Source organism: Pezoporus occidentalis, unplaced genomic scaffold, assembly GCF_034315485.1.
Source record: "Pezoporus occidentalis ecotype Australia unplaced genomic scaffold, CSIRO_AGI_Poc_V1 ctg298, whole genome shotgun sequence".
In the NCBI taxonomy this organism is placed as follows: Eukaryota; Metazoa; Chordata; class Aves; order Psittaciformes; family Psittacidae; genus Pezoporus; species Pezoporus occidentalis.
This window is the reverse complement of record NW_026914918.1, coordinates 144,648-170,910: the sequence shown is the minus strand read 5'-3', so window position 1 is coordinate 170,910 and position 26,263 is coordinate 144,648. Positions and strand designations below refer to the sequence as shown.

The following is a 26,263-nucleotide window of genomic DNA, read 5'->3' as shown; positions in this document are numbered from 1 at the left end:
CTGCACCCACAGGTCTCACCAGCGAGGTGAGATTGGACCTGCTGGTGCCACTGAGGGATGAGTGGAGTGGCAGCATCGCTGGGGCAGAGGAACAGACAGGATGGGACCTGCCACCCCCAGCCCCGGTCCCCATGATAAACGCAGCGTTTGCCCTCCCGCCTCTGCCCCGCTCGTCACAAGGTGGGACCGTGGCTGGCCGAGCACTGCGGGACACCCCGGGAGCTGGCGGTGCCCCGGCTCCCCGCGGCATCCTTTGCCTGCGGATGTGTCACGGCCAGGCCGCTTCCCTTCGGAAGTCCCCGCCGGGCGGCTCTGGGGGAAGGGGGTGACTCACCCCACCCCACCCCCTTCCTCGGCCTCTTCCCCAGCCCCGGCAGCCGGTCCCGGCGGAGCCCCGGCCGCCGCCCCCTGTCCGAGGGCGGGGAGCACAGCCTAGCGGCGGCAGCTGGAACCATCCGGGCTGCCGGTGACACACACACCCCACCCCCCGCCGGCCGGCTGCGGGGACAGCGACAACCGGCCCCGGGAGCCGCCGCGCTCCCACAGGCGCTGCGGGGGTGAAGCCTCTGCCCTTCCACAGGGCAAAGTGCGAGGTCCTGCACTCATAGAACCAACCACAGTACCAGTACCTGCTGGGAGAGAGAGGGATGATGGATGGAGGGATGGATGGGTGGACAGCAGCCCTGTGAAGAAGGACATAGGGATACTAGTGGTTGAAAATTAGTACATGAGGTGGCAGCATGCCTTGCAGCCCAGAAAGCTGATCACATCTGGGACTGCAAAACAAGAAACATGGCCAGCATATCAAAGGAGGTGATTCTCCCCCTCCCTTCTGCTCTTGTGAGACCCCACCTGGAGTACTGTGTCCAACCCTGGGGTCCTCAGCACAAAAGAGGCATGAACCTGTTAGAGCAGGTCTAGAGGAGGGTCACCAAAAAAAAAGATTGAGGGCTGGAACACCTCTTCAATGAAGAAAGGTTGACAGAGCTGGAGTTGTTCAACCTGGAGAAGAGAAGGCTCTGGGCACACTTTATTGCAGACTTCCAATATATAAAGGGGTTTATAAGAAAGACATTTTACCAGGGCCGGTCGTTTTTACTGTTTTTGCAAGGGGTAATGGCTTTAAAAAGAAAAAGGTGGCGGGGTCCCACTCTCCAGTGCGGATAAAAGAGGCCACACATGCGAGGAGCGGCGGAAGGGTCTCCAGCCGCTGGGAGACAGAGCAGCAGGGTGCCGGCCTGGAACTGGCACCGGGGCCCGGCTGTGCCGCGGCCGCGGCTCCTGCCCGGCTGGGGCAGGGCGAGCTCGAGAGCTGGCTGTGATCAGCCATGAGGTGGCGGCAGGCGCTCACGCTTGGCTGCGGTTCCCTCAGCCTCGGTGCCTTCCTGTGTCTGCCGGCACAGGGGTGCCCGGCTCCTGCACTTTCAGGCCCTGCGCCACTGGCAGGGAGCACAGCAGGCACCAGCCGGGAGCCCGGCCCGGAACATCCCCGTCCCCCAGGGAGGATCTGAGGGGGAAAGCAGCCACTCTGTGCTGTGAGCTGCCTGCCCAACCTGGGGACAGGACCTCCCTGGTCAGGACCTTGAACCCACCATCCGATAAGGGTGGTTAATGATCAGAGGTTGGATGTTCCAGCCAGAGGCACGGTCACTGCTGCCCCAGGAGTGACATTTGGGAAGAGCAGCACCCTGCTCCATGGCTCCAGGACCTCGTGGCAGTGCTAGGCTGGTCAGAGGGGACATGCCCTGCGACCATGGCCCCAAACACCACTGCAGCAGAGCCCTGCTTGAGGGCTGGACAGGTTGGCCTGCACCACGTTGAGGCAGGAGCTGGTGCCATGCTCTCCCTGGTGTGAAGACAAACCAAACCTGCCTCTGTCTGGGTTGCCAGAAGCTGCACAGGGCATGCCAAAGTCTCAACATCTGGGCTCTTGGAGGAAGGGCTGAGTCCCTAGAACAGGGACTTAGACCCAGTTCCTCGGGACACCATCCTGCACTGCACAGGGATAGAGGTATGACAGGCAAGACATGGAGGCACGGCAGGAGGGTTCAGGCCAGGAGGGCAGCAGCCCTGAAGAGCAGGCCCAGTGGTGAAGCTGGTACTGATGCAGGATGTGCAGGGCCTGGGATGCGGTACCCAGTGTCAGAGTGCACTGCCTGACCTGGCACATGATGCATGGTGCTTTGTGCAGTGCTGGTCCCTGGTGAGCAGCGCCCAGTGCTTGTACCAGTGCCAGTGTGACATGCTACGTTGTCCCCAGGGTACTGTGCTTACCCTGCCATGCCAGTGCTGGCTGCCAGCCACTCAGTGTCATTGTGCAACGCACAGTGCATGGCACTCAGCACACAGCACCGGGTACTGCTGATGCCATTTCCAAGTACCAAGCACGTGGTGCATAGCGTGTGATGCTGCTGAGCAGTATCTGGTATACAGTAACTGGTGTATGGCAACGTGGTGGCAATGTGCGTGGTACCCAGTACAATGCAGCCGGCATCCGAGGCCCGGTAGCAGGTGTGCAGTAGCTGGCACAGCATGCCCAGCATTCACTGCCCAGTGCCTGGTCCCCGATGAGCAGCACCCGGTACCTCGTACCTACTGCGCAGCACCCGGCGCGCGACACCCGATGCGCGACGCTCAGTTCCCGGTGAGCGGCTCCCGGTGCCGGTGCCCGGTTGCCGCCCCCGTGCCGCCCCCCGCCCCGCCCCCGGTGCCGCCCCCCCGCCTCCGGTGCCTCCCGGACCCGCCCCGTCCCGTGCGCTGCTAACGGAGCATGGCGGGCCCGAGCGGAGGGGCTCGGTGGTCGTTGCTGCCGCTGCTCCTGCGTTCCCGCCCGCAGCCGCCGCCGCGCAGCATCCCGGGGCCGCCGCGCAGGACTGGGGGCTCGGCGGCGGCAGCGGCGGGGCCGGCGCGGCTGAAGGGACCGGAGGAGCTACCGGGGCCGGGGCTGTTTCGGACTTTCGTCTGGCTCTTCCTGCGGGGCTACCTGCTGCACACGCACCGGCTCCAGGTGCGGCGGGGCAGCCCGGCCCGGGGGCTGCGGGGTGCGCGGGGGCTGGGGACCCTGCCCGGGGGGGCTGGGAGGGGAGCAGGGATCGGACAGGCTCCCGGGTGGGCTGCGGGGCGGGTGCTGTGCACGGGAGGGGCTTGGCTTTGCAAGGCGCGGAGTAGGTGGGTGCTGGATGAAGTGGGCTGGGGGGAGAACAGCCTCGCAGGTAATGGCAGGAAGCTGAATGGGGGCGGCAGAGATGGGGGGGCTGAGCGCGGGGAGCCCCCCTGCACCAAGGGATGATGCTGGGTTAGCAGCATGGAGAGGCCAGCGCAGAACCAGGTGGCTCTGGGAGGGTCCTGCCAGCTCAGGGTTGCTCCAGCATCCCCGAGACGGCCAGGCAGCCAAGGGCAAAGGTTCAGGGACAGTTCACGGGGTCCTGGCATCGCTGAGCTGCCCTGGCCATGACAAGCTGGAGAGGCCGTGGTTTCAGGAGCAGGCAGCCAGGCAGGTGTTTGAGCAGATGGTACCTAGGGGAAGGATGGGCAGAGATGTTTGTTCTCTTCTGTCAACGCGTTCTCATACATCAGATGAAGCAAGTGATGGGCTCGGCTGGCCATGAGCCAGACAGCATCTTCCAGTGCCCTGGAGCTCTGACCGGCTGGAGGAGGGTGCAAGATAGGCCTCCTGGCACCACAGAGCACCAGGCACTGCTGTTTGGAGAAGGTCCTGTTGCTGTGTGGTGGGGTCTCAGGAACTGGGCACAGGAGCTCCCTGCCTCCCTCCTGCCCTTGGGGCTCAAAGCACAGCCTGGCTTTGCAGACATGCCTTTCCCCCAATCCCGGCAGCTCTGGCATCTCTCAGCCCTGCCCTCCGAGGCCTGTGCTGTGTTGGTCCTGGCTGCCAGTATACACCCGTGGGCAGGCTTCAACCCGGGCCACGGCCGGCCGCGGCCCCAAGCAGCACGTTCACTGCCTGCGGCACCGGCACCGGGGCGGCCATCCATCCCTCCCCCTCCGCCTGCCACCACGCGGAGGAACTGATCAAAACGTCTCCCCGCGGTGATGAATCCAGCTGAATCCGGGTGCAGGCTGCGATGCAGTCAGTCACCAAGGGAGATTGCACCACGTGCATCCCCGCAGCCGCGGGGAATGGGGGCCGGGGTTTCCCTGCTAGGTCCCTCGCAGCCCCTCGGGCTTGGTTTCACTCCACAGGGGCTCAGGTAGCACTTGGGTGGGATGGAAAGCACCCCTTGGACGTGGCCCTATGCAGATCTACGTGCAAAGAGGTGTCTGGCTGCCCTGAGGAGTGCCCTCGGGGGATGACAGTGCTTCCCAGCAGGGAGGGAGGCATGGCACCCTTGAGTGCAGTCAAATAAAAGGGACTTGTGGCCATCAGAGCCCAGAGCAGAGTGATGCCTGTGGATGTCCCTGAGCTGGTTTGTGAGGCCATGGCCCCAGGGCGATGCCCTGGGGTTGGCAGCCTGCCTGGGGAGCAGTCCAGTCCTGCCCCAGCCTGGCACTGCCCTCCCACCACTGATCATTAGCCACCCTTATCTGTTGGTGGGTTCAAGGACACACACAAGGACTGTTGTCCCCATCTTGAGCAGAGCTGGGGCTGTGCTGGAAACAGCAGGGCTTGGACCTGCTGACAGCTTCTGCAATGGCCCTGCATCTCAACAGAGCCGTGTGCTTGGCAGTTGTCCCTGTCCCTCCTGTCCACTCTTGTTCTTGCTTCCCCAAGAGACCCACCTGACCCTCCATACCACTCTGGGGTGGATGAGAGATGTGCCAGCCTGTGCCAGTTGTCAGTACCCACTGTGGTTAGTACTCTCAGAGGATGTGTGCCTGGAAACACCAGCCCAAGCCATCTGCAGAGCTCTTCAAGGATAGTGCCAGCCTGGGGGGGGTCAGAGGCAGGTGCTTGAGCCCTGTTGGTGCTGAGGGGTCCCTGGGATGGGTGCAGAGTGTGCTGGACATATGCAAGGCAGCATCAAAGCGAGGAGGGACTGATCAAGCCCCAGTGCTGGCCCTGTCCCATTTATCCTGCTGTGCTCTGGTGCATCGCAGCTGATGTCCCGCCGCATCTATGGCCCTATCTGGAAGTCAACCTTCGGGCATTATGAGAACATCAACATCGGGAGCCCTGTGGTGCTGGAGCAGCTGCTACGGCAGGAGGGCAAATACCCCATGAGGAGCGACATGGCCCTGTGGAAAGAGCATCGGGACACCCGGCACCTGCCCTATGGACCCTTCACTGAGTGAGTCCTGCCTTAGCTGTGCTCTGCAGAGCAGCACGCGATCCTGTCCCTTCCTTAGGTGTAGGGACTGGGTGGCAGCTCACATTGCTCCCTCTCCTGCAACAACGTATCCCCCCAAGCAGAAGGGCATGCCCGTGGGGGGTGGAAAGACCTCCGGGGTGGTTCCAGCTTGGCGTGGGGAGGATGCACCCAGGGACTGGGAAACTGCTACCAGCCGCTGCCCCTGCCGTGTCCCGGCGCTGAGCCCCGTCCCCGTGCAGGGAAGGGGAGCGCTGGTACCGCCTGCGCCAGGTCCTCAACAAGCGGCTGCTGAAGCCCTCGGAGGCGGTGCTGTACGCGGACGCCATCGGGGAGGTGGTGTCAGACCTGATGATGCGGCTGCGGGACGAGCGGAGCCGCAGCCCCTCGGGGGTGCTGGTGGAGGACGTGGCCAACCTGCTCTACCGCTTCGCACTGGAAGGTAGGAGGGTCCTCACCCCTGCCCCTCTCTTCCCATCCCCGCGGGGTTCTGGATTCATCCTGTCCCCCACAGGGATCTCCTATATCCTCTTTGAGACTCGCATTGGGTGCCTGAAGCACCAGGTCCCCACCGAGACCCAGCGCTTCATTGACTCCATCAACCTCATGTTCAAGAACTCCATCTTTGCCACCGTCTTGCCCCGCTGGAGCCGCAAGGTGCTGCCCTTCTGGGACCGCTACCTGGACAGCTGGGACACCATATTTGCCTTTGGTGAGCAGTAATGATGAGGGCCCAGCACGATGGGATCAGTCTCCCTAAGGATGCTCAAAAGGGGGCACATGTCCTTTTGGCCACCTCACTCTTTCAGCACTGAGTCCCACTCTCTGTCCTCGCAGGCAAGACCCTGATTGACCGAAAGATGGAGCAGCTGGAGGGGCAGGTGGAGCGGGGCAAGGAGGTGTCTGGCTACCTGAGCTACCTGCTGGCCAGTGGCAGGCTCAGCCTGGATGAGGTCTATGGCAGCGTGGCCGAGCTGCTGCTGGCAGGCGTGGACACGGTGAGAGCCGGGCAGCTGCTACCAAGGAGCCCCCACTGCTCCCTGCCAGAGGAGAGGCACAGGGCCATTCTCAGCCATGAGTCCTAGACCTGTGAGCCCTGGGCTGGTGGCTGGGGGCTGATGGCTGACAGGACAAACCCTCACTGCCGACCCTGTCCTCCCCTCTGCTTCCTGCCTCAGTTTCCCCCATGCTTGCTGCCCCCTCACCGTTGGCTTCCCTGAGCACTGGAGCACAGGCTGGCTGGTGCTGTATTGGTGCCATGCTTGGCACCAGACTGCATGGGTACTGGCCCAATCTCCCTCACTCCCTTTGGCTCTCTGCTCCCCCAGACCTCCAATACGTTGTCTTGGGCCCTGTACCACCTCTCCCGGGACCTAAGCATCCAGGAGACCCTGTACCAGGAGCTGAAAGCCGTTGTGCCTCCCGACCGGTTTCCTGGTGCTGAGGATATCCCCAAGATGCCGATGCTTCGGGCCATTATCAAGGAGACACTGAGGTACAGCCCAGCCTTGCTGCTGCCCTAAGGTCCTGGTCACCAGCCCCTTCTCCCCTGCATGAGGGGATGCACCAGCCAGGCAGGGTGCAGGGCTGGGTTTCAGTCCCCTGGGGCCGCTTTCATCCATGTCCTCCCTGGGGAGTGGGATTGAGCCGCTGAGCAGCAGGAGATGCTCCTCCAGGTCCTGTCCTGCCTGTGGCTCTCTCCTCTGGGATCCCCAGATGGGTCCTTCTCCCCCACCAACTCTCCCCATATCCCAGGGTCTACCCTGTGGTGCCAACCAATGCCAGGGTCTTCTATGAGAAGGACATTGTCATCGGAGACTACCTCTTCCCCAAGAACGTGAGTGGGAGCCATGACACAGGGACCCCTGCTGTGTTCAGTGGGGCTGGGCAGAGGTCATTAACCCCCCCTTCCTGCTCCGCAGACCCTCTTCGTCCTGGCGCACTACGCCATGTCCCACGATGAGACCTACTTCCCTGAGCCCGAGCGGTTCCTGCCCCAGCGCTGGCTCCGTGGCCATGGCTCCCCCCACCACCCTTTCAGCTCCATCCCCTTTGGCTACGGGGTCCGTGCCTGCGTCGGTCGCCGTATCGCTGAGCTGGAGATGCACTTGGCCCTCGCCAGGGTGAGCAGGAACCCCCACCCCGGGTAACTTGTCACAAGTTGGGATAAGGGGCCCCAGGGACCCCCCCGAGGCACTGCCACCCCCCTTCTCCTCACAGATCGTCCAGGCCTTCGAGGTGCGGCCAGACCCCAGCGGTGTGGAGGTGACATCTGTGTCCCGCATCGTCCTGGTGGCTGACAAGCCCATCAACCTGGAGTTCATCGCTCGCCCTGGGGCCCCTGAATGTGTGCCCACCCCTCAGCCTGGGTGCTGAGGGGGGACCCCACTGCCCCACCAGCAGGGGCAGGAAGGCAAACGCACCTCAGTTTGGGCCAGTGGGCTCCCAGCCCTGCTGTGGGAAGATGGGAGGGATGAGGGATGCCCACACGTCGCCCCTGGGGCACTAGTATCCCCTACCCCAAATCAGCAGGAGGTTTGGGGAACTGCTGTGCCTTTCACACGCTGCGAGGGCTTGTGTCCCCCAATCCTGTGCCCAGCCGGGCTGCGCTGGGGACCTGGGAACTCTGCCGGGGTTGGGGGGAGGCAGGGAGGGGGCTTGCAGCCGTTCAGTGTCTCCTTCGTCCCGTCCTTGTGTAGCTGCGCGTGGATCTGTGCCTGGAGCCAGGACATCTGGGTCCTCTTGAACAGCTGATTTTGGTCTCAGCCAAATCTCCATGCCTCAGTTTCCCTCCCTGCCTCCCAGAAGAGGCTTGAGTGCTTGTGAGGGGGTTTGGGGTTTGTGCCTGATCACGATGGATGGAGCCAGCTCTGGCTCTGGGCAAGTGGAACACTAAGCACATCCCTGTGATGGAGAGGAGGCTTGTCACCACCCGGCACTGGTATCATGTCCTCTGGCAGGGCTAGCCTGCACAGGAGGGGTGTGAAGCACCCAGCACCTTTTGCCTATCAGCCATTATTTGACTGAAATGCTGATAAGGGGTCACAGGAACGGGGACAGGGCTTGCTATGGGCAAAGCAAGGGAAGGAGGATCACCTCAGCTGCCCCCCTGTCCCCATCTGGGAACATGGGGCTGACATCCAAGGCCATTGCAGGATGCACCGCCACTTGCCCAGGCTCCTGGAGGGATGGCATATGGGACATCCTAGCAGGGAACCCCCGTCACCTTCCTGCTGTTTGGGGATCCTAACTAGGCTGGGGGAAGCAGCAGGCAGAAGCTTTGCAGGCACCAAGGCCACCATCCCCACTGGGACATGCACACCACGGCCATGGTGGAGTTATCAAGGCTGCATGCCCATTCCCCTGCTCCTACCCACATGGGCAGAGGTGCCTCCCTGTGCCCATGACACCCTTGCTGGCATCCCAGATCAGGTCCCCCAACCCAGCTCCCATCCTCAGCCTGGCTCTGTCCGCAGGACCCATGCCCAGCTGCACTGGTCAGAAAGGTGAGGCAGCAGTTCCTGGAGCAGGCTGCTTTGTTGCAACAAGGCTGAACAGACCAGAAAGTAAACAAATACCCCCAGCACACCCCAAACCATTCACAGGGTCCCCATGCAAGTGCCATCCTGGCGCCAGCTCCAGGCACCTCCAGCCCTGCGTGACCCTGCTGTAACAAGTGTGTGTGTGCAGCTGAGCCTATGCTACCGGGCACCGGGCGCAGCTGGCATGACTGCGCTTGCTGGGGATGGAGCCATGGCCAAAGCGCTCCAATCCAGCAACAGGACAGGAGCAGGGTGGCCAAGTCCCAAGGGGCTGTGTGGGTCCCCGTGCCCAGCTGTGGGCATGTACAGCTCCTCCGGCACAGTGCCCATTGAGCATCACTGTGTGCTTGCTGGCGGGAGGCATCTCTGGACCCCTTTTCCCCTCTCCCTGCCTTCCTGAGGCCAGCAGGATCTGGCCCCAGACTCAAGACAAGCCCCAGGACTCTGATGGGCAGGCAGGTCCTCCCTGCAGAGAGCCTCCGGAGCCTGAAACTCCTTCTACGGCCCCAGAGCCATGCAAGTGGGCCCCACATCGGCCTAGAGGGTGGCACTTCCCTGGTGTCTTGAGAGTGAGGATCGGTCGGTGCCTGCAGGGTGAGAGAGCGTGTGAGGCCATAACACCTGCAGGCACTGGCGCCATGGCTCCCAAACTGTCCAGTGGACAGTGAGGTGTTGCCTCCATCCCTGGCTTGGTTGCAAGCCCTGGGGTATGACGGGAGGGGGACTGGCCCAGAGGGGGACATCCCCATGGCCACTTGCAGCTCCTGACACAGCCACCCCTGTGGACACCAGACATGGGGTGAGCAAATGCATCATGATGAGGAGGGTACCGTGTCCAGCGTGGTTAACACACGAGTCCCAGTTGCCTTCTATGTGGAGTGTCTGGGCACTGCTGGGGCAACTGGGGGGCCTAGGGCTGTCCCAAGCCTGTTCCCTACTATCCCCCCAAAAAAGCTTCAGTAGCTTTGGGAAATAGCTGGGCATTGGGGCCAGGTTCCCCCTCCTCAGTCCACCCCTAAGGAGGGCTCTGCTAGCCATGGCCCATGGGCCAGCCACACTGTGTCCATGGCTAGTGCTGGGCAGCATGTCCAGGGTATGTGAGTGGAGATCTGTCCCCACTGTGTCCCCTGGGAATGGCACTGGAGGTTTTCAGGTCTTATGGGGGACTTTGAAGGGAGGTCACAAAAGAGCTTTTCTCTTAGGGCGCATCACACTCCCAAACCCTCACCCAGCTCAAAGCCCAGGGACCTGCAAAATCCGCCTCTGACACTGCCTGGATGAGGGTCTGGGGGTGTATCTGTGGCAGATGCCCCCATCCTGCCTCACAAACACCAGTGCTCAGAAGCCCATAAGGAGCCCCTGTCATCTTTGTGTCCCCTGGGACAAGCAGCATCCGAGTCCTGCTGTCCCCACCTGGGCACACAGTGCTGCAGGACCCCAGCCCCAGCTTCCTCCATCCCCAGGCCAGTTTGGCTGGGGAGGATGCAGGTGGCCGCAGCAGGGAGATGATGAGGTGCAAGTGACCCAGTGGTGGGGAGGGGACAGGGATGCAGTGGCAGGGGACAGCGCCTACCTGAAATGGAGAGAAATGGAAGGTGCAAGTGGAGAAAGTCGAGCGTTGTAGGCTAAGAGTTAAGAGCATCGATACCTGCCGGAGTGAGCACAAGGGCCTGGAGGATGTCAGAGAGGGAAACAATGCCCCGTGGGTACTGGTTCTCATCCACCAGAACCAGGCGATGGACCTGTGGGTGCAGGCAGAGCATCACAGACAGGTCGGGCAGCAGGCAGAGGGGGCTGGCGCTGGTGCTCACCCTGGCCACTCACCTGCTCCTTGGTGATGCGGTCAATGATGTCCTCCATGGTTTCATGGGGGTAGCAGGTTAGGACACCCTCCAGACAGACAGTGCGCTGCTGCAGTGCCTCCCGGACACTGATGTCCAGGTTGTTGTAGGTCTTCTGGGCAGCCAGGTGCTGCGTGAGAGGTGACCACGCTCAGTGCCCCAGTGTGTCCTTGCACCCTGTTGTGCTGGCACAGCGTGGGACACTGAGCCCTGGGGATGCATAGGGCAGATCTGCACTGGCAAGTGGGTGTCACTGCCCTAAGGTCCTGGTCCCCAGCATGGGCACAGACAGATGTGTGCACCCCAACAGTGGCATGTAAGAAGCCACGCTTGCGCCTGGGTGTGTAACACACAGGTACTCACAATGACGTCAAACCGGGAGTAGAGGCCGACCACTCGCCCTGCAACGAGAGAGTGCAGGGGCTGAGGAGAGGGCGCTGGGCCCTACCTGCTGAGCTCCCCCCGCACCCCAAGGAGCAGCCCAAGGGCTAGGAAGGGGGTTTTGTGTGGGGACGGGCCCAGAGCCACTGGCAGAGGGAGATGGGGTTTCACCAGTGCCCTCTCCAGGTACCAGCATCGTTGATGACGGGCAGGGCGGAGACACGGCGGTCCACAAAGATCTCCAGAGCAGAGTAGATGGGGGCGGTCTCATGCACAACAGCCACATCTCGGAAGGTACCAACACACAGCTCCTGCACTGTTCTCTTCAGGAAGTGTGGCTTGGGGATGGTGGAGCCCTGCATCGGGGCAGGGCAGGGCAGCACTGGCACCTACACACTCCCCAGCACCCTTCCTTGTGCCCATACCCATCCACCTCATGCATGCACATGCAGCTCTGGCACTCACGAAGATGTGGAGGAACTTGAGGATGCGCTTGTGTGTGAGGATGTGCAGGACATTGCCTGAGATGGGCTCAATGACAGGCAGGCGGTGGATCTTGTGCTTGATCAGAGAGTAGACAGCGTCGAAGAGGCTGCAGGTGATGGGGACAGCATGGGGGGATAGGGCTGCATCCCGGGCACCGCCCCCCCCCCCCCCCAAATGTGTGCTCTCCCACAGTGGGCAGGCTCTCACCTATTGCTTGGGGAGATGTAGACCAGTGGCTTGAGGGAGCCCTGCAGGTAGACGTCTACCAAGGGAGAGAGGTGAAAGAGGGGGTCCCCCAGTTCCCCATCCCCCTCATGCAACCCCGGAACCCACCTCCATGTGCTACACAACACCCCCATCACCTCCTACTATTTACCTCTCCAGGTTTCAATCTTGTGCTCCTCCACCTCGTAGATCTGAACCTGAGGGCAAGGAGATGCCCTGGTCATGGTGGCCCCACGGACACTCTGCCCCCTTCCCCTGGCATCACACCCCATCACCGTAGGAACAGGGATCATATCTTTGGTGCCAGGCAGAGGGGCAGCAAGCAGCAGACATTGGGCTGGTCCAGAGCAACCCCTGGTCATGGTGCAGCGATGAAGTGCAGACCAGGGAAAGGAAGAGGGGACCGGGGAGGTGGGGACAACCCCTCCCTGCATTATGCCTGCCCCGACCCCCATGCTCTCCCTGCTGAACTCACCAGGGGTGAGCGGTAGTAGCGGTGGAGGATGTTGATGAAATCGGTGATGGTGAGCATCCCTGCAGAGACACGTGGGGCTGGCAGCGCTGCCAGGCGGAGGAAGGGGCCAGGCGGCGCTGCTGACACTCACCCACAAAGCTCTGTGTCTTGCTGTCCCAGAGCGGGGCCGCTCGCACCCCGTTGGCCACCAGTGCCAAAAATGCTTTCTTGATCTGCTGGGGGAGTGGGGAGGGTGTCAGGGCCCCCCTGAGCCCGCTCCTCCCCTGCCAGTCCCTGCTGATCCCCCGCTTTGTCACCTCCAGGGAGATGTCAAAGACAACGAGTTTGCAGCTGGTGGGAATGGCATCGTAGCAGCAATGGCTCCTCATGAAGTGCATGTAGACCTCAGCATCAGGGCTCTGGAATTCGCTCCCTGGGCCCAGTCCCAGCATCATGTTGGCCAGTGAGAAGGTGACAGGCCCTGGGCTCCTTTGTCTGTCCTCTTCTTCCTCCTTCTCCCTGGGGCACAAAGCTTCTGGGAATCCTGCGAGCAAACCCACCCCAAAGCTGGCCAGTGAGCTGAACTACTGGGTCTCAGCACCCTCCTGCCTGGGGGAAGCAGGGAAATGCTGCAGACCCCATTCCCCACAGGGGCAGCACACAGCCCTGCAACTCTACAGTCTTGGCAGGGGCACTGGGAGCTGCTGGGAAGGAGCTGAGGGGTAGGGTGACGAGTGGTACGGGCAGGGTTGGGAGAGGACCGATGCGCTCATTGCATGAGTGAGCCAGCCGCGTACCCCCCCCCGGTACACTCCTAGGAGCTGCCTGCTACCCACCTTCCTCCTCAGGGCGGGCAGCGGCATCCAGCAGCGCCACCTGAGGGGGCACACAGCGAGGGTGTCATCAGGAGCCAGCCACCCCCAGCTGCTGCCTGCACGCATCCTGATGCCCTGCCCCCCCCCCCCCAAGCCGGGCAGAGGGGACCCTCCTTTTAGGGTATGCATGCAGGCTGGGCTTAGGGTCTACATCCCGCTTCAAAACCCCCAGTGCTCGCAGCCCCTGCGGTGGCTCCAGCCCAGAATGTTCAGCTTGTCTCCCCAGTGTTGCGGGGATCGGCAGGGTCCCCGGCTCAGGACGGAGGCTGGCAGGAGAGCCCAGCTATTCTTTCTGCCGTCGGAGCCGAGCGCGTCCAGCAGCTGCTCTGCGCCCATCCTCTCTCTCCCTCTTCCAAACCCAAGGTAGAAATCCCAACCATGCTTCTTCCCGTGACGGGAGCCAGGTGGGCCCCGGGAGACCCTACAACAACGAGGGGGGCACCCCCAGGCGGGAGGGAAGCGAGGCCAGCTGACCCCGTGCCCCGCGGTCCCCAGGAAACCCTACCATAACACAGCGGTTATAGAGCCGGCCTTTACGAGCCACCCTGCAATAACAAAGGCGCCGGGACGGCTCCCTGAGGAGCCCGGAGCCAACCCTGGGGGAGAAGCGACCCTTCCCGAGGGGCTGGGGACAGCCGCGGCAGGCAGGCAGGCGGGCGGGCCTCTCCGTGTCCTTGTCCCCACGGCGGCCTGGACGCGGGAAGGGGACCGACGGCCCCCTACATCCCCCCACCCCGGGGGTGGCCTGCTCCCAAGCGGGGGGCTCTCGGGCCGGGCTCCCCACCCGCCCCGGCGGTACCTGGGACGCGGAGGGGCCGGGGAGTCTCTCCATGCTGACTGCGGGGCAGCGCTGCTATTCTGGGCCCGCGGCTGGCGGGGCCCTGGCAGATAGGGTGACAGCGAGCAATGCCAGCCATGCCCCCGCCACCGCCGGGGGGGGGGGGGGGCGGCACACGGACGCTGCCACCGCTGTGCAGCTCCCGCGGCCGCTGCGCCGACTCGCGACCCGGCAGCACCGGGCTGGAGGGGTTGCTGTGGCCTGGGGACGGGAGGGAGTGGGTGATGCCGGTATGCTGAGGGCAAAATGCTGCCCTCCCGCTCCTAGGACCCCCATCCCCCCGACGCGGAGCTCAGCTTGCCCTGTCCACCCTGCCCGGCGCCCCCCGACCCCATCCGGCAGCAGGAGCGGGTGGCGGGCACAGCATCCTCCGCGGATGATGGAGGGCAGCATCCAGCCGCGAGATGGATCGACTGGGGTCTCTGACAACTGCTGGGGACACTTTGCCCCCGACGCTACCTCAGCCCTGCCTCCCCGGTTCCACCGTCCCCGGCCACCCCGGGTCTCCCTGCCGGGGAACCTCCATCCTCACCCGCGGGGCCACCCTCGTCTGCCCACCCTCCGCTCACTCCCGGCTCCATTGCTATTTCAGGAAGGTTCAAATAACCCTTGGCCGGCTGCCGGGCCAGCCCTGGAGCAGCCGTGGGTGAGCGGGCCGGTGGCTGCGGGGCCAAAGTGGCCCCGGCTGACTCCCGGGGGGACAGTTGGACTCTGGCCCGCGGCCGGGTGCAAGGACCAAGCTGCTGGTGCAACCCCAGGAGGAAGAGTAACGGGGAGATGGAGGGCTTGGTGCTGGGGACAGGCCAGCAGGGCTGGGGTTACAGGAGGACACAGTGCTAGCCCTGGCCCCGGTGGCCCTTGTCCCGCAGCGGTGCGGGGAGGGGGACTGGATGGGGCAGACTCTTACAGCTGCGCCGATCCTGGCTCCTGCCTGGGCACCGCCGGGTGCTGGCAGCGGGGAAGGGAGCAGGCATCTCCACTTTCGGAGGCTATTTTCAGGTGCTGGAGAGAAGCCGACGAGCGAAGAGATTGTCACCAAGGAGACAGGAGAAACAGAGCCCAGCTACAGGCAGCAGGGGGCTGCGGAGAGAGGGGAGGGAAGGGCTTCCTGCAAGCCCCAGGGCCTGCACAGAGAGCTCAGCACCGACCCCAGCCCCAAGTAATGCCCCAGAAGTGCCCAGCATCACCCTGGCAGGCGGTGAGACAACACCTGAAAACAGCAACAGACAGCTCAGGGGAACACAACTCTTCCTTCCCCTGCTGCAGGGCTGGGCTGCTCTGTCCCCGCTGGTCAGTGACCTGCAGGAGAGGCCCAGGACGTAAGACAGATCCCAGCTATGCTGGGAACTGCTCCCCCATGCAGCCATAGGGCAGCAAGAACGACCCCGAGCTCAGGGAAGGATACAGAACGGTGGGGTGGTGGCACAAACCCTGCCTGCACCAGAGCCTGCTGAAGAGGGGGGAGAGCCAAGCTGCTCTACAGATCCAGAAGTGTCAGGGAGGCCCTGATGGGGGCAGATGGAGGCCAGGAGAGCAGCTGAGTGCTAAACTTTAATAAAAATCCTTAAGAAACAAAGGGAAAATAGCAGAGCCCAGAAGAAGAGCACCAGCCTGCAGTCCCCACACGGATGCTGCAGGCCACCGGGGAGAGCTAGCAGCCCTACTGTCCCCACAACAAACCCCACAGCTGGTACCCATGGTCTCTCTGATGTGCATGACCCAAGCTCCACCCAGGTCCCAGGGCTTGGCAGGGAGCAGCAGGGAGGATGTTGGTGCAGGTGTTGAGAAAGGATGAAATGGGTCATTTTAAAGACCCTGCTTCTTCCAGAGGAGCAGAGTAGGGAGTGGCTGGGGACTTCTCCAGGGGATGAGCTGAAGTGGGGCAGGTGCAGACTCAGCAACCCACAGCTCATGGAGACACAGGCAAACAAGGGCTCAGCCCATGCTGGTCAGGAATGGGAAGGCCAGGCTGACTCCAAGCTCAGCCAGCTACTATGCAGCAAAGAAACCACCATGTCAGGCTTTAAGAGCAGCCTAGGAAAAAGGCCAGACAAAGCTCAAGTGCCCAGCTTTGCTACTTTTTTTAACAATGGAAGTCACACCAGTCTCTTCATTACTCAGTAGAACATCCCTCTCTAAAAACAGCCCCACAAGCAAGTGTGCAGTGCAGGTGGCTCCCACAGTCCTTGCTCTCTGGAGCCAGCTTCTGTCTCTTCCTTTGAGGTAGGTTAAGGTGTCCCAGGGAGGGACCGCAACTGCCTGGTCACATCACCAAGGTGGTGTCAGAAAGGCAGCCAGCAGGTTTCTGGTTGGCTCCACCACTGCACTTGTTGAGAGGTAATTTCTGAGCAGAGCTGGGCTCCAGGCATCTCTTGAGGCCCTCACCAGCTGAAGACAGGAGCATGCTGCAGGAGAAAGGAGACCCTGTGCTGCTTAGGGACAGTGAGAAAGGATCAAAAGGGCCATGGTGCAACATTCATCTACAGTATCATTATACACAGACAGGGCTGCCAGGCTCTCTTACTCCATCTCCTATCCCAGGCAGCACTACTCACCCCAATGGACATCCCAGGCACTGATGGGACTTCAGAGTCACAGCTTGATCTCCCTGCCTGCACAAAAACCCAACTCCATCCTGGCCTGGGCACAGCAGCAAGAATGCCATTCCCCCTAATACCAGAGACCAGGGGTGTGGGCCTGCCCTCCACTTTGGCTCACCCAAAGGAACCCCAGTCCACCTTTCTGCAGGAAGCTCTCAGGGCCAGCAGCACCCATTTTTCAGCCCAGCTTTGCCCAGGGAAGCTGGCAGAGTGTGGCAGACCCGGAGGCCTCACTGCTCCTCCAGCCCCACACTGAAGCAGAGAGCCTCTGCTCACCACTGGCCACATCAGAGCCCACAGAAATGGTGCAGGTACCTCTGGGGGACATCTTTTCAGCATGTCCTGACCATGACAATCCCAAACATCACCCACTCCTGGCTGTTCTGGGCCTCACTCCCACCCAAGCTGGGTGCACAGTGCTGAAGAGACATGTCCAGTCACATAGACATCATTCCAGCCCCACCAGTTGGCTCCCCAGGGAGCAGAGACTGGCTGCAGAGCCTGTAAGCCAACCTACTCCTCTCCCCTTAAACAAAGCTGCTTTCCCTGCTGCCACGTCTCTCTCAAGACACCAATCCTAAAACCACACTGAGTATCATGCACGTCACAGCCACTGCAAACTCACCCCAGATTGCCCAGTTCCAGTTTGCTGAAGCCATTTGATTGAACATTGCTCTTCTGGAGGAAGAAAGACTTTGGCAGTGACCACTGCAGGAGGAGAGAAAGACAATCAAATGGCTATTTCAGTTGTGGCAGTCTGCTGTGCTCTGCTCTAGTGTGCTTCAGCCTCACTCTGCTGTGCATTGTCACTGCTACCACACTGTTCCCAGAATAGCAAACAGAGCAGTCTTTGCTCTCTGCTTGATGAATCCCTCTGTTGTAAGTGGGAGCAGAGCATCTCGAGGTCAAAAGAGTGGGTTTCTTTCACTGGATCAGCTTGCTGTAAGGCACAGGAGTGACAGACAGAGATGGCTCCCTCAAGGAGGGGAATAAAGGGCAGGCCAGTTGCCAAATATGTAGGGCTGTGCCTAACACACCCAAGGATATTCAGATGCAAAATACTTCAAGATCTGATACTCTTGGTGGACTCCACTTTGGTGGGAGATAGGGAAACATGTGAGTTTCCAGACTCCTGGAGGCCTTAAGAGGGCAAACGGGTAGGGCAGGAGGTAGAAAAAGCAGGTGCTCTGCCCAACTCTACCCAGGCAAACCACCACCTCTCCCTAGCTCATCCACAGCCATACGCACCATCTGGGCTAAATCCGTCCCTGCCCCAGTGTGGTACCCTTTGACACACCAGTTCTTCAGTAGCTCCAGACCTGGGGAGTGACAGAAAAGAAGTGAGAATGAATGACCAAGTTCACAGAGAGTTAAGCCTTCCCTGATCAGGGGACACAAATATGCTGCACGGAGTGAACTGCCCAAGCAGTACATGTTAAGCCACAACTACTTGACCACGTGCCTGAGCCCAGCAAACACGGGGTAAATCAAGGGTGTTCACCCTTTGTACGAGCGAGCAGCAGCATGTGTGCTGCCGCAGTGCTGCCTCCCTCCCAGGGAACCACACACACTGTGCAGCAGGCTCAGCCAAGCAGGGAAACTGGGGCAACACAGGATTTGCCAAATGAGACCAGACTGGGCTGTCCCCCTGAGCCCGGTGCCTGCCAACGGCAGCATCTGATTTGGGCTGCACCCGTGAAAGTTCCTATCGTACAAATGTAGAGCAGCTTTGCTGTCACCAGCCCCTTTCCCAGAGGAGAGCAGCTCAGGCAACCTTCTCCTTGCACAGCACTCTGCAGCACCCCAGCACATCATCTCCACCTTGCATGGATCCATCTGGAGCTTGACATGATCTCCATCCCTGACAGAGCGCAAGGCTGGCACAGACAGAGCTCAGCACAGATGTGACTGGAAAGGATCATTCCTCCAGCTGCACAGAAGACACGCTGCTCAAGAGCAAGCAGAGCCATGTGTCCAACTGCACTGAACAGGCTCCACTTCCTCCAAAGCCTCCTCATGGCCATCCTTACCTCAATCAAGCTCCCTGCTTTCTGCTAACCCAGAAATACTGTGAAAGCCCAGATTGCTCCCTTCCTGTTTGATTTTTTAAGAGCTTTAGAGCCATAACACAAGCTAAGGGGCCTTGAGATTTAAGAACCAGCAGAGCTAATGGCCAGGAACTTGATGCTGTCCAGCTGGGGTTACTGTGATTTGCTATATGATACTAGCCCTGGCTATAGGATGAATCCTTGCTGTCCAGACTCTCCTCTTCAGTGACCTTTCAGCAAGCCCCAGAACCTTGGAAGAAAACCCCACGTGTTTGGGTCTATGGGGAGCAGGGCAGCTCAGCAGCTATGCTCTGGCTCTCTGCACCAGCCCGGGCTTTGCACCTTGCTGACCGGGGAGGCAGGAGGGCTACAAGGAACATATATGAATGGGAATGGGCAAGGGGGAGGCTGGGTTTTCCTCAAACACGAAGAACAACGAGGGGATAGAGCACATCTGCTCCCTGGGCTGCTTTGGGGAAGATGGAGCACTGGCCTGAGTGGCAAGGTTCAGGGCAGCACTTCAGTGCAGACGATGACAGGATCTTTCCTTCAGCTGACAGCAGGGCATCCAGCAAAGGTATTACCGAGGCAAAGGATGACACATGCTGACAGCACAGCTGGAGAGGACTATGAGGTTACTATCTCCCTGTGAAAGACTGTTACTGACCCCTTTGATATTTGCTTTAACACCAGTGAAAAGTAATAAAAGCATATTTTTTCTTCTCTGCCAGCTCCTGCAGAAGCCTCTCCAGCCAGATCAAATGCTAAATGGAGAGCCATGAGCCTCTACTTCTGCCCTGACAGAGACAGCCCTGGGTGAGAAGGTACTGGTCCAGCCCACCTATGCTTCATTAAAGAATGGGGTTTTATTAAAATACAGAGTTGAGTCCTGGAAAGATGGAAATGATAGCTAGATTTCTAGTGTTTAGGAAAAATTCCTCTGTGTTCACACTGACAGTTTTTCATTGATTAGAAAGCAGCAGGAGACCAGGGAATAGGCCAAAGTTTTCCTTCACAGATCACCTGTAATGAGCAAAGCCCAGTGACTCCAGCTGTTTCTTCCTCAGAAAAGGGCAGATGAAGAGAATAAGAGGCCTGAGCTATCCAGGTTGAAGGCATAATCCCACCCTCCTTCAGCCTCAGGGCACCTAGAAGTCCTGCATTTACCTTACCAGAGCAGTCAGCACCTCTGATTAACTCAGAATAAGCTTTTTGTGATATCTGAAGCAGTCTGGGAGGGTAACACATTTCCTATGGCTAGCGTGCAAGCAGGCAGCTCCCCCTCAACATGTGTAGCTTACAACTCTCCCACGACTGCCGGCAGGCAGCCTGCCTGACTCAAGTGCCTGTGCCAGGCTCTCAGATGCAGTTACCTTTGTGTTTATTCAAGTAGTATTTGAGCTCCCACTGGGTCACCAGGATGTTGAAGTAACGAGGCTGCTCGAAGAAGTGCAGGTACCGCATGGAGATGTGGGTGGGGAACACCCGCTCGAACTGCCCACACCGGGAATATTCGTCCTCTGTCTCCACAAGGATGCGAACATCATCTGGGGTCAGGATGTCCAAGACAGAAGAATAAAAATCCTGAAGACAAGAGTAATCCAGGGTCAGGGAAAAGCCAGGAAGAAGCAAAAATACGTTTTGTTGGCTTCCCTTCTCCCCTCCTCACTCCTCAGAGTCCCTCAGGCAGAGGTCTCCATCTGTCTCGGATATCTGGGACACACAGAAAATGGAGAAAATCTAGGCTCAGTGGTGACAGCAACACTGATGGAGCTGAGGAGGTCCCCAGTTCTGCAGCCCAACCTGTCTTACAGATACTGTTGGGTGGCACACAAAGCAAGTGTCCTTGATAACCTACATGGGGTCAGCAGGCAAAGGCTACAAGAGCTGTGCAGAGACACAGGAGGATCAGGCCAATGCTCAGACCTAGTCTGGGGACTGGCGGGTAACGTGCTTCTCAGTACATGCCTATTTTAATGTAAAGATGAGCCAGTGCAGCAGTGGCTTAAGCAAACCCAATTTATTTCTGACCAGCTATCTTGTAACCCACTGGAGTCCAAGTGCTCCCCATTGTGTGGCTGTCCCCACAGAGGGGCACAATCTGGAGAGAGACAAGGGCTGGCTGGGATGGTGGCTTGACAAGATGGCACAAGTATCAGAGGAGACTGTTATACCTGGTCAGGTATCTTCTGCATCAAGTAATAGACCTTCTTCATCTTCTCAGCTATGAAATGCTCAGACACTGGCTTGGGCTTCTCCTTCAAAGCACTGCCCATACTGAGGATACAAAAGAGGCAGCAAAGCATTTAAGTGCAGAAGACAAAATCCTGCCATGGCAGAGCTGTTCCCAGCAACTTCTGTGAGAGCAGTGACACCCTCAGGAAGATGCCACGGAGAATCCTTTCTCTAAGGATTTCACTCATTCCAAGATTAGCGATGTACTCACAGCCTTGTGCATCAACACAGGACCCAGGAATGATGTGGAGAGGGGAACTGGGAGGGCCCTGCCAGTTTCCCACTAAGGCATTTCAACATTCCTCTGTTCAAAGGTCAAGCATCTCATCACACCCACACATGGTGCAAGAAGGCAAAAGACACACCGTGACCCAATTCACAGCACTTGTGAATTGGGTCACAGTGGGATCTCATGGGACCTCATGTTTACATCCTGCTTGGAATGCAGTTTCCTAACTATAACCATAGGTATGAGCACTTGGTATTGCACAAGGCAAGAGAGAACTCATAGATCCAAAACTTCCTCCTGCAACATTCAAGAACACTCAAGACCCAAATTCAGCTCCAGCTCCACATGCCATGGGAAATCCTGGCCTTTTGTACGATCTGGCTAGCAACCATCTAAACTATTCTAAGCACCCAACTGAACCACTTGAGGATATTAGAGCCTGGGAGATACTTGTCCAACACCTTTTAACCCTATATCAACATGGTTAATTTATGCTGCTGATGCAAAAATAATTAGTTGTGTGTGGATTCAAATGAGGAGAGCAAAGCCTCGAGGCTGTGCTCTGTGGTGCTCAGGAAATATACAGATCTGCTGGAATGATGCCTATATGAAATAAAAAAAAAACCTTAATATCCTTCCCAGGGCAGAAGATGTGATTAAGCAAACTTAATGCAGGATGCAGGAGCTCTGGTAATGCATCATCTGAACTATGTTAAGGAACTGCTTAATCCCTGCAGGTCCCTCTGAAAACACCTTCCCTTCAGCACCTCCACTGCAAGCTGGGAAGCAGTGTGTGATCAACGCACTGCAGATAAACTGGCGAGAGATTCCCGCCTGGAACAGGCCATGCTCCAAGCCTTAGGCTTTGCTGAAGGCACCAGGCAGGCAGAGGGCAAGAGTCCCACCTTTCAGCATGCCCATACAGCACCGTGTGCTGGTGCTCATGCCAGCAGGCTGCTCCTCCAGTTACTTACGGCCAATAGCCACTCTGCTGCAGGGAACAGGATTGGTTTCCCCCTCAGTCAAGTTTGAAACCAGTGTAAGCCCAAGCTGTGGTGAAACACAGAAGGAGCATGGGCCTAGGTGGACACATGCCTGGGAATTAGCCTTATGCAAGAAACAGTCATGTTAGCTACCAGGTAAGACAATGCACACTCTTACCCATAGGTCTACAGCCTCTGACGCCTGCAGTCCTGCCTAAGGAACAGATCACTTCAGACTCTGCAAAATAACAGGTGCTCCTCTAGCTTAAGGCAAAAGCACATCAGCCCTGGAGCAGAAGGTAAGCAGATCCAGCCTCAACACAGCCAACCAAACCTCCAAGCAAAAGCTGAAGCAGTGCAGCTGAGCATCACACTAGTTATGGCAGGAAGAAGGAGAAGAAAGCACAACTCAACTAATCTCAGAGAAAGCACAAATTACACTGGCTTCACTTCCAATTATGGACCAGCAGAGAGGTCATAAATCCTTCTGCCTTGCAGAGACCGCAGGAACCAAACACTCAGGCAATCATGCAAGGCCCTCAGGCCCATATTTGAAGGACCAGCAAGCACAGGCTCTCAATAGCATAAAAATAAGCATTTGCTGCGCTGCAAGCAGCCCCTACATTAAATCCTCCAAGAAAAAAAGCCTGCCACTGACAGAGAAGGGGGCTGACCTGGAGGTAGAACCACTTCTTGCCTGTGGCCTTGGGGCCACGCTGTCTGCGCTGGGAAGAACAAAGCCAGCAAGGTTGAGGAGGTCCCGGATCATCTGGCCCTTGATGCTCACATCCAGCGGGGAGTTGGTGTGAAGGCTGTGGGGAAGAAGCATCACAGTGCTAGAATGGAGGTACCAAGCCTCACAGCCCCAAGAACACACCCTGGTTTAATACCAACCGGGGTACAAAACCCAGTCTGTCGTTTGCCTCATCACAGACAGACATGAGACACTGATAGAAAAGTCCTGACAACAGCCCTTCGAATGGGGGCTCCCCACCAGAAACAGTTAATTTCTCTGCCTCTTCCCAGATTTGCTGGAAACAAGCAAATACATCCCTAGAGCCCTGTGTGGGACCATGACTCTGTGAGCAGCTCATCCTCATCCATCTCACAGGCAGGAGAGGCCATGCTCGGGTACAGTGCAGCTCCCAGCCGTGCCTGTGCAGCTGACACCACGCAGCTGGGTACAGTCAGCAAGCAAGAAGCGGTGCACGAGGCAGTGGAGCTGCTGATCACATCTACCCACGCAAAGAAATCTCTGCCATCACCTGCTCCCTACATTACACATCCCTCCTTGGTCTTCCTTTTTTAATGTACTCTTCCCTGGCTCTAGCTGGAGCATGCCCAGAGAAGCATTCTGAGATGCAGATGCATGCTGCTCTCACAAACAGGGAGGACTTTGATTCCTGCAATCTGGAGAGGAAGACTTCAAAGCCCACAGTGTTTTAGCACAGGGTGCAGGAGACATCATGAGCCAAATTCACTGTATGGTAAAAGAAAGGACATTATTCACTCTGCTATGGCTCAGAATCTGCTTTACCTTGGGGAAATGTTGACCTCTAAGATCCAGGGCTTGAGATTTTCATCCAGCATGATATCAAACCCAAACAGCTCATGGCAACAATATGGGCGTCGCACGTACATCTTCACCAGGCTGTTCACATAGGGCTCAGATCTGCAAGCCAAGGAAAAAATTCTTATTTCCAACAGTCAGACAGCAGAGCTCTGCCTGTTCACAGCACACACTGCCAGTTCCAAAAGCTTATGCAGACGCATGCTGCAGAAGCGGGTGGGCTGAGACACCAGTGAAGGCCTGTGAGCTGCTGCTGCACTGCATATGGAACCTGCGCTGCATCCTGAGCAGCCCTGCTCTACCAGGCAGGATCTGCTTCTCAACACAAAATCCATCCTGCACCAGAGGACCTTTCTTCTCAGGCACCCTGGCCAAGCAGGGGAGTGGGTGGCAAGCTGGGCAATGCTGGGTACACCCCACCCTTCTGGCCTCCCCCCCGGGACCCAGGAAATATAAGGTCTATTTACCCAGTGCAGTTACTGCAGCATGAGTGCAAGTAACAGAACGAAAGGAAAGATTCAGAGAGAAATACTGAAACCAACAGCAGCGGCAGCATTTAGATTAAAAGGACTGGGCTGAGAGGGGACTGGGGAGCCAGAGAGATCAGGGTGCACAACACAGCCAGGCACAGAGCAAGGAGTGCCAGGACTCACGCAATGATGGTTTTGATAACGATGTCCTTAATCTTCTCCCAGATGGCCTCACTATTAACTCCCTTTTGGTTCAGGTAACTCCAGAGAGCTTTGAGTGCCCTGGGAGAGAGAAAGTAAAGAAAGGAACTCTGTAGTCCATTGCTTCCCAGCCCTGCCAGGGGAGTGAAAGCAGCAGAGGGGAATCTTAACAAAACTCTTCCCTGGCACAGCCGTCCTTCTGCCATCCTCAACCCCTTAGCTTTTCATTGCTGACCTGCCCAGCTTCATTCCTGGTCTTGCAGGCCCAAGCTACCAGGAACATAAATGTGTCACAGACTTGTCCCAGCACTGGAGTAATAGGTCCCAAGTTAGCACATGACCAAGGTAAATCAGGACCAGATCTTTTCTTTACCCCACCTTCTTGTCCTCAGCAAGCCTCCCCTTCCTGCAAGCTTTCCCCCACAGCACTGCAAAGCAGCTAAGCAGGAATCCAGCAAGACCCCTCTGTTTTAGCTAAAGCCATTTCACTGAGGCTTTAGGGGTGGAGAAACATTTCTGAATGTGCTGAAAACAAGATGGTAGGGAGGAGCATCTCTGCTTTTATAGAAGTTTCCCACACCACACCAAGTGCTTCAAACTACCCTGACACTGAGCCAAGGATGCTCAGATGTTGCTCAAGTGAGACCATGTGGCTAATGGCCAGGAATCCAAAGGTCATGCTTCCTGCATACGAGATGGAGTATATTACAGCTACTCTCATCTTTAATGTGGAAACAACCAGCTTTGACTTGTATGGCAGTACCAAAACCCCACACAATCCCACCCCCATGGGATTTCAACTGCTGGGGGACATCAGCCTCTTCTCAAAGTCTCAGTGGACGAACAGATCACTGAACAGGAGGTCCAGGCCTGAGAAAGCAATCCTACCACAACAATCAAACTTCTTCAGTTCCCTCTGAACTGAAGTAGCCCTGCCCAGGCCCATGAATCGAGAACTCTATCCTGCACTATTTTTAAAAGATTTCAAACACCACTGTGGAATCAGAGACAAGTGCCTGGGGCCTTGGATCAGTCCCCCATGGGACAGCAAGGAACAGGAACTGCTGCCAGGCTGCAGCCCTTCTCCCAGATGCCTAGAAATGGCACTGCTGTTCCTATTCCCCCTGAGTAGCACATAAATTATTACAGTTTTGCACCAGGATGGTCCTTTTCTCTGCCTCCGCAGGGAAGTCAAGAATGAGATGGGCAGAAGCTGCCTTCTAGCCAGTTTAAGTATCACAATTACCCACTTGAATTCTAACAGCAAAAAATCAGATTCTGCTTTAACCACATCAGATCACCCTTGCAGTATGGCAAGCGGATGAATGAGCACAGATGAGAGCAGAGTTGGAAGCAGGGAACAGCACAGAAACAGGCAGGATGAACGACCACCACAGCCCAAGCAGCAGCAGACAGGACGAGTCACAAGCCAGGGAGAACATTCAGATTTCACTGACACTAACCCATGCTAAAATCACTGCTCTTCCAGTTTCCCCAGGCAGGAGCACAGAGTGCAGGAAGCACCTTCACTTTTCAGGTAAGAATACTGAAAAAAGGCTGACTTAACAGGGAATAGAAATTGCTGCCCTGTGCCCTAAAAGCAGCACCTACCACTTGTGTCCCTGACAAGCAGTCTCATCCGAGTTGGACTTGTACTCCGTGTTCTTCTTGTTCACACTGTAGTTGGTCAAGTGCACAAACTTGTTGCTGAGGCTCTTAATCGAGGAGGAATACCTGAAGGAAGCAACAGAAGCACAAGTAATCTAAGCTTGAACTGTCTGCCTTCAAGCCCATGGGGCAGTCAGAAACTCTTCTCATCTCAGACCACCCTTGGCCACCCACCAGCTCTGCTGCCTCCCTTTCCCAGGCTGCCTGGAGCAATCCGGCCCCTGGGCCCAGGGCTGACGGGTCAACACATGAGACAGAGCAGACTGCCTTGGGACAGTGGGATGCAATCCCACCCTCACAGCATGTCCTTAAAAAAGATCAGCGCCTCAGTGAGCAAAATCAATGACAGAACT

The 26,263-nt window shown here is 58.2% G+C and overlaps 3 protein-coding genes across 5 annotated transcripts; 1 reads left to right on the top strand and 2 right to left on the bottom strand.

Moving 5' to 3' along the window:
* Window positions 1-2,728: 2,728 nt before the first annotated feature.
* On the top strand, window positions 2,729-8,016 carry LOC134167773 (sterol 26-hydroxylase, mitochondrial). The gene is made up of 9 exons (XM_062626799.1): window positions 2,729-3,007; window positions 5,056-5,246; window positions 5,507-5,706; window positions 5,779-5,976; window positions 6,102-6,262; window positions 6,593-6,759; window positions 7,020-7,101; window positions 7,187-7,387; window positions 7,485-8,016. Exons 1-9 carry the CDS (start codon window positions 2,771-2,773, stop codon window positions 7,638-7,640), a joined length of 1,593 nt encoding a protein of 530 aa, XP_062482783.1. The 5' UTR covers window positions 2,729-2,770; the 3' UTR covers window positions 7,641-8,016.
* Window positions 8,017-8,782: 766 nt separating this feature from the next.
* Window positions 8,783-14,362, bottom strand: PRKAG3 (protein kinase AMP-activated non-catalytic subunit gamma 3). 2 transcript variants are annotated; one of them, XM_062626793.1, is made up of 12 exons: window positions 14,237-14,362; window positions 13,030-13,069; window positions 12,511-12,737; window positions 12,345-12,426; window positions 12,215-12,273; window positions 11,891-11,936; window positions 11,722-11,776; window positions 11,494-11,620; window positions 11,219-11,384; window positions 11,011-11,048; window positions 10,631-10,777; window positions 8,783-10,548 (listed from the first exon to the last, which is right to left on the bottom strand). In XM_062626793.1, exons 1-12 carry the CDS (start codon window positions 14,297-14,299, stop codon window positions 10,432-10,434), a joined length of 1,167 nt encoding a protein of 388 aa, XP_062482777.1. In that variant the 5' UTR covers window positions 14,300-14,362; the 3' UTR covers window positions 8,783-10,431. The 2 variants fall into 2 exon arrangements, with proteins under 2 accessions (XP_062482777.1, XP_062482778.1); XM_062626794.1 differs by lacking the exon at window positions 14,237-14,362 and adding an exon at window positions 13,868-13,988.
* A 1,082-nt stretch (window positions 14,363-15,444) lies between these two features.
* On the bottom strand, window positions 15,445-25,975 carry TTLL4 (tubulin tyrosine ligase like 4). Of its 2 annotated transcripts, XM_062626797.1 has the most exons (9): window positions 24,621-24,992; window positions 24,225-24,323; window positions 23,539-23,673; window positions 22,676-22,813; window positions 20,729-20,831; window positions 19,928-20,138; window positions 17,755-17,825; window positions 17,132-17,214; window positions 15,445-16,311 (listed from the first exon to the last, which is right to left on the bottom strand). In XM_062626797.1, exons 3-9 carry the CDS (start codon window positions 23,640-23,642, stop codon window positions 16,170-16,172), a joined length of 852 nt encoding a protein of 283 aa, XP_062482781.1. In that variant the 5' UTR covers window positions 23,643-23,673; window positions 24,225-24,323; window positions 24,621-24,992; the 3' UTR covers window positions 15,445-16,169. The 2 variants fall into 2 exon arrangements, with proteins under 2 accessions (XP_062482781.1, XP_062482782.1); XM_062626798.1 differs by lacking the exons at window positions 24,225-24,323; window positions 24,621-24,992 and adding an exon at window positions 25,854-25,975.
* Window positions 25,976-26,263: the final 288 nt, after the last annotated feature.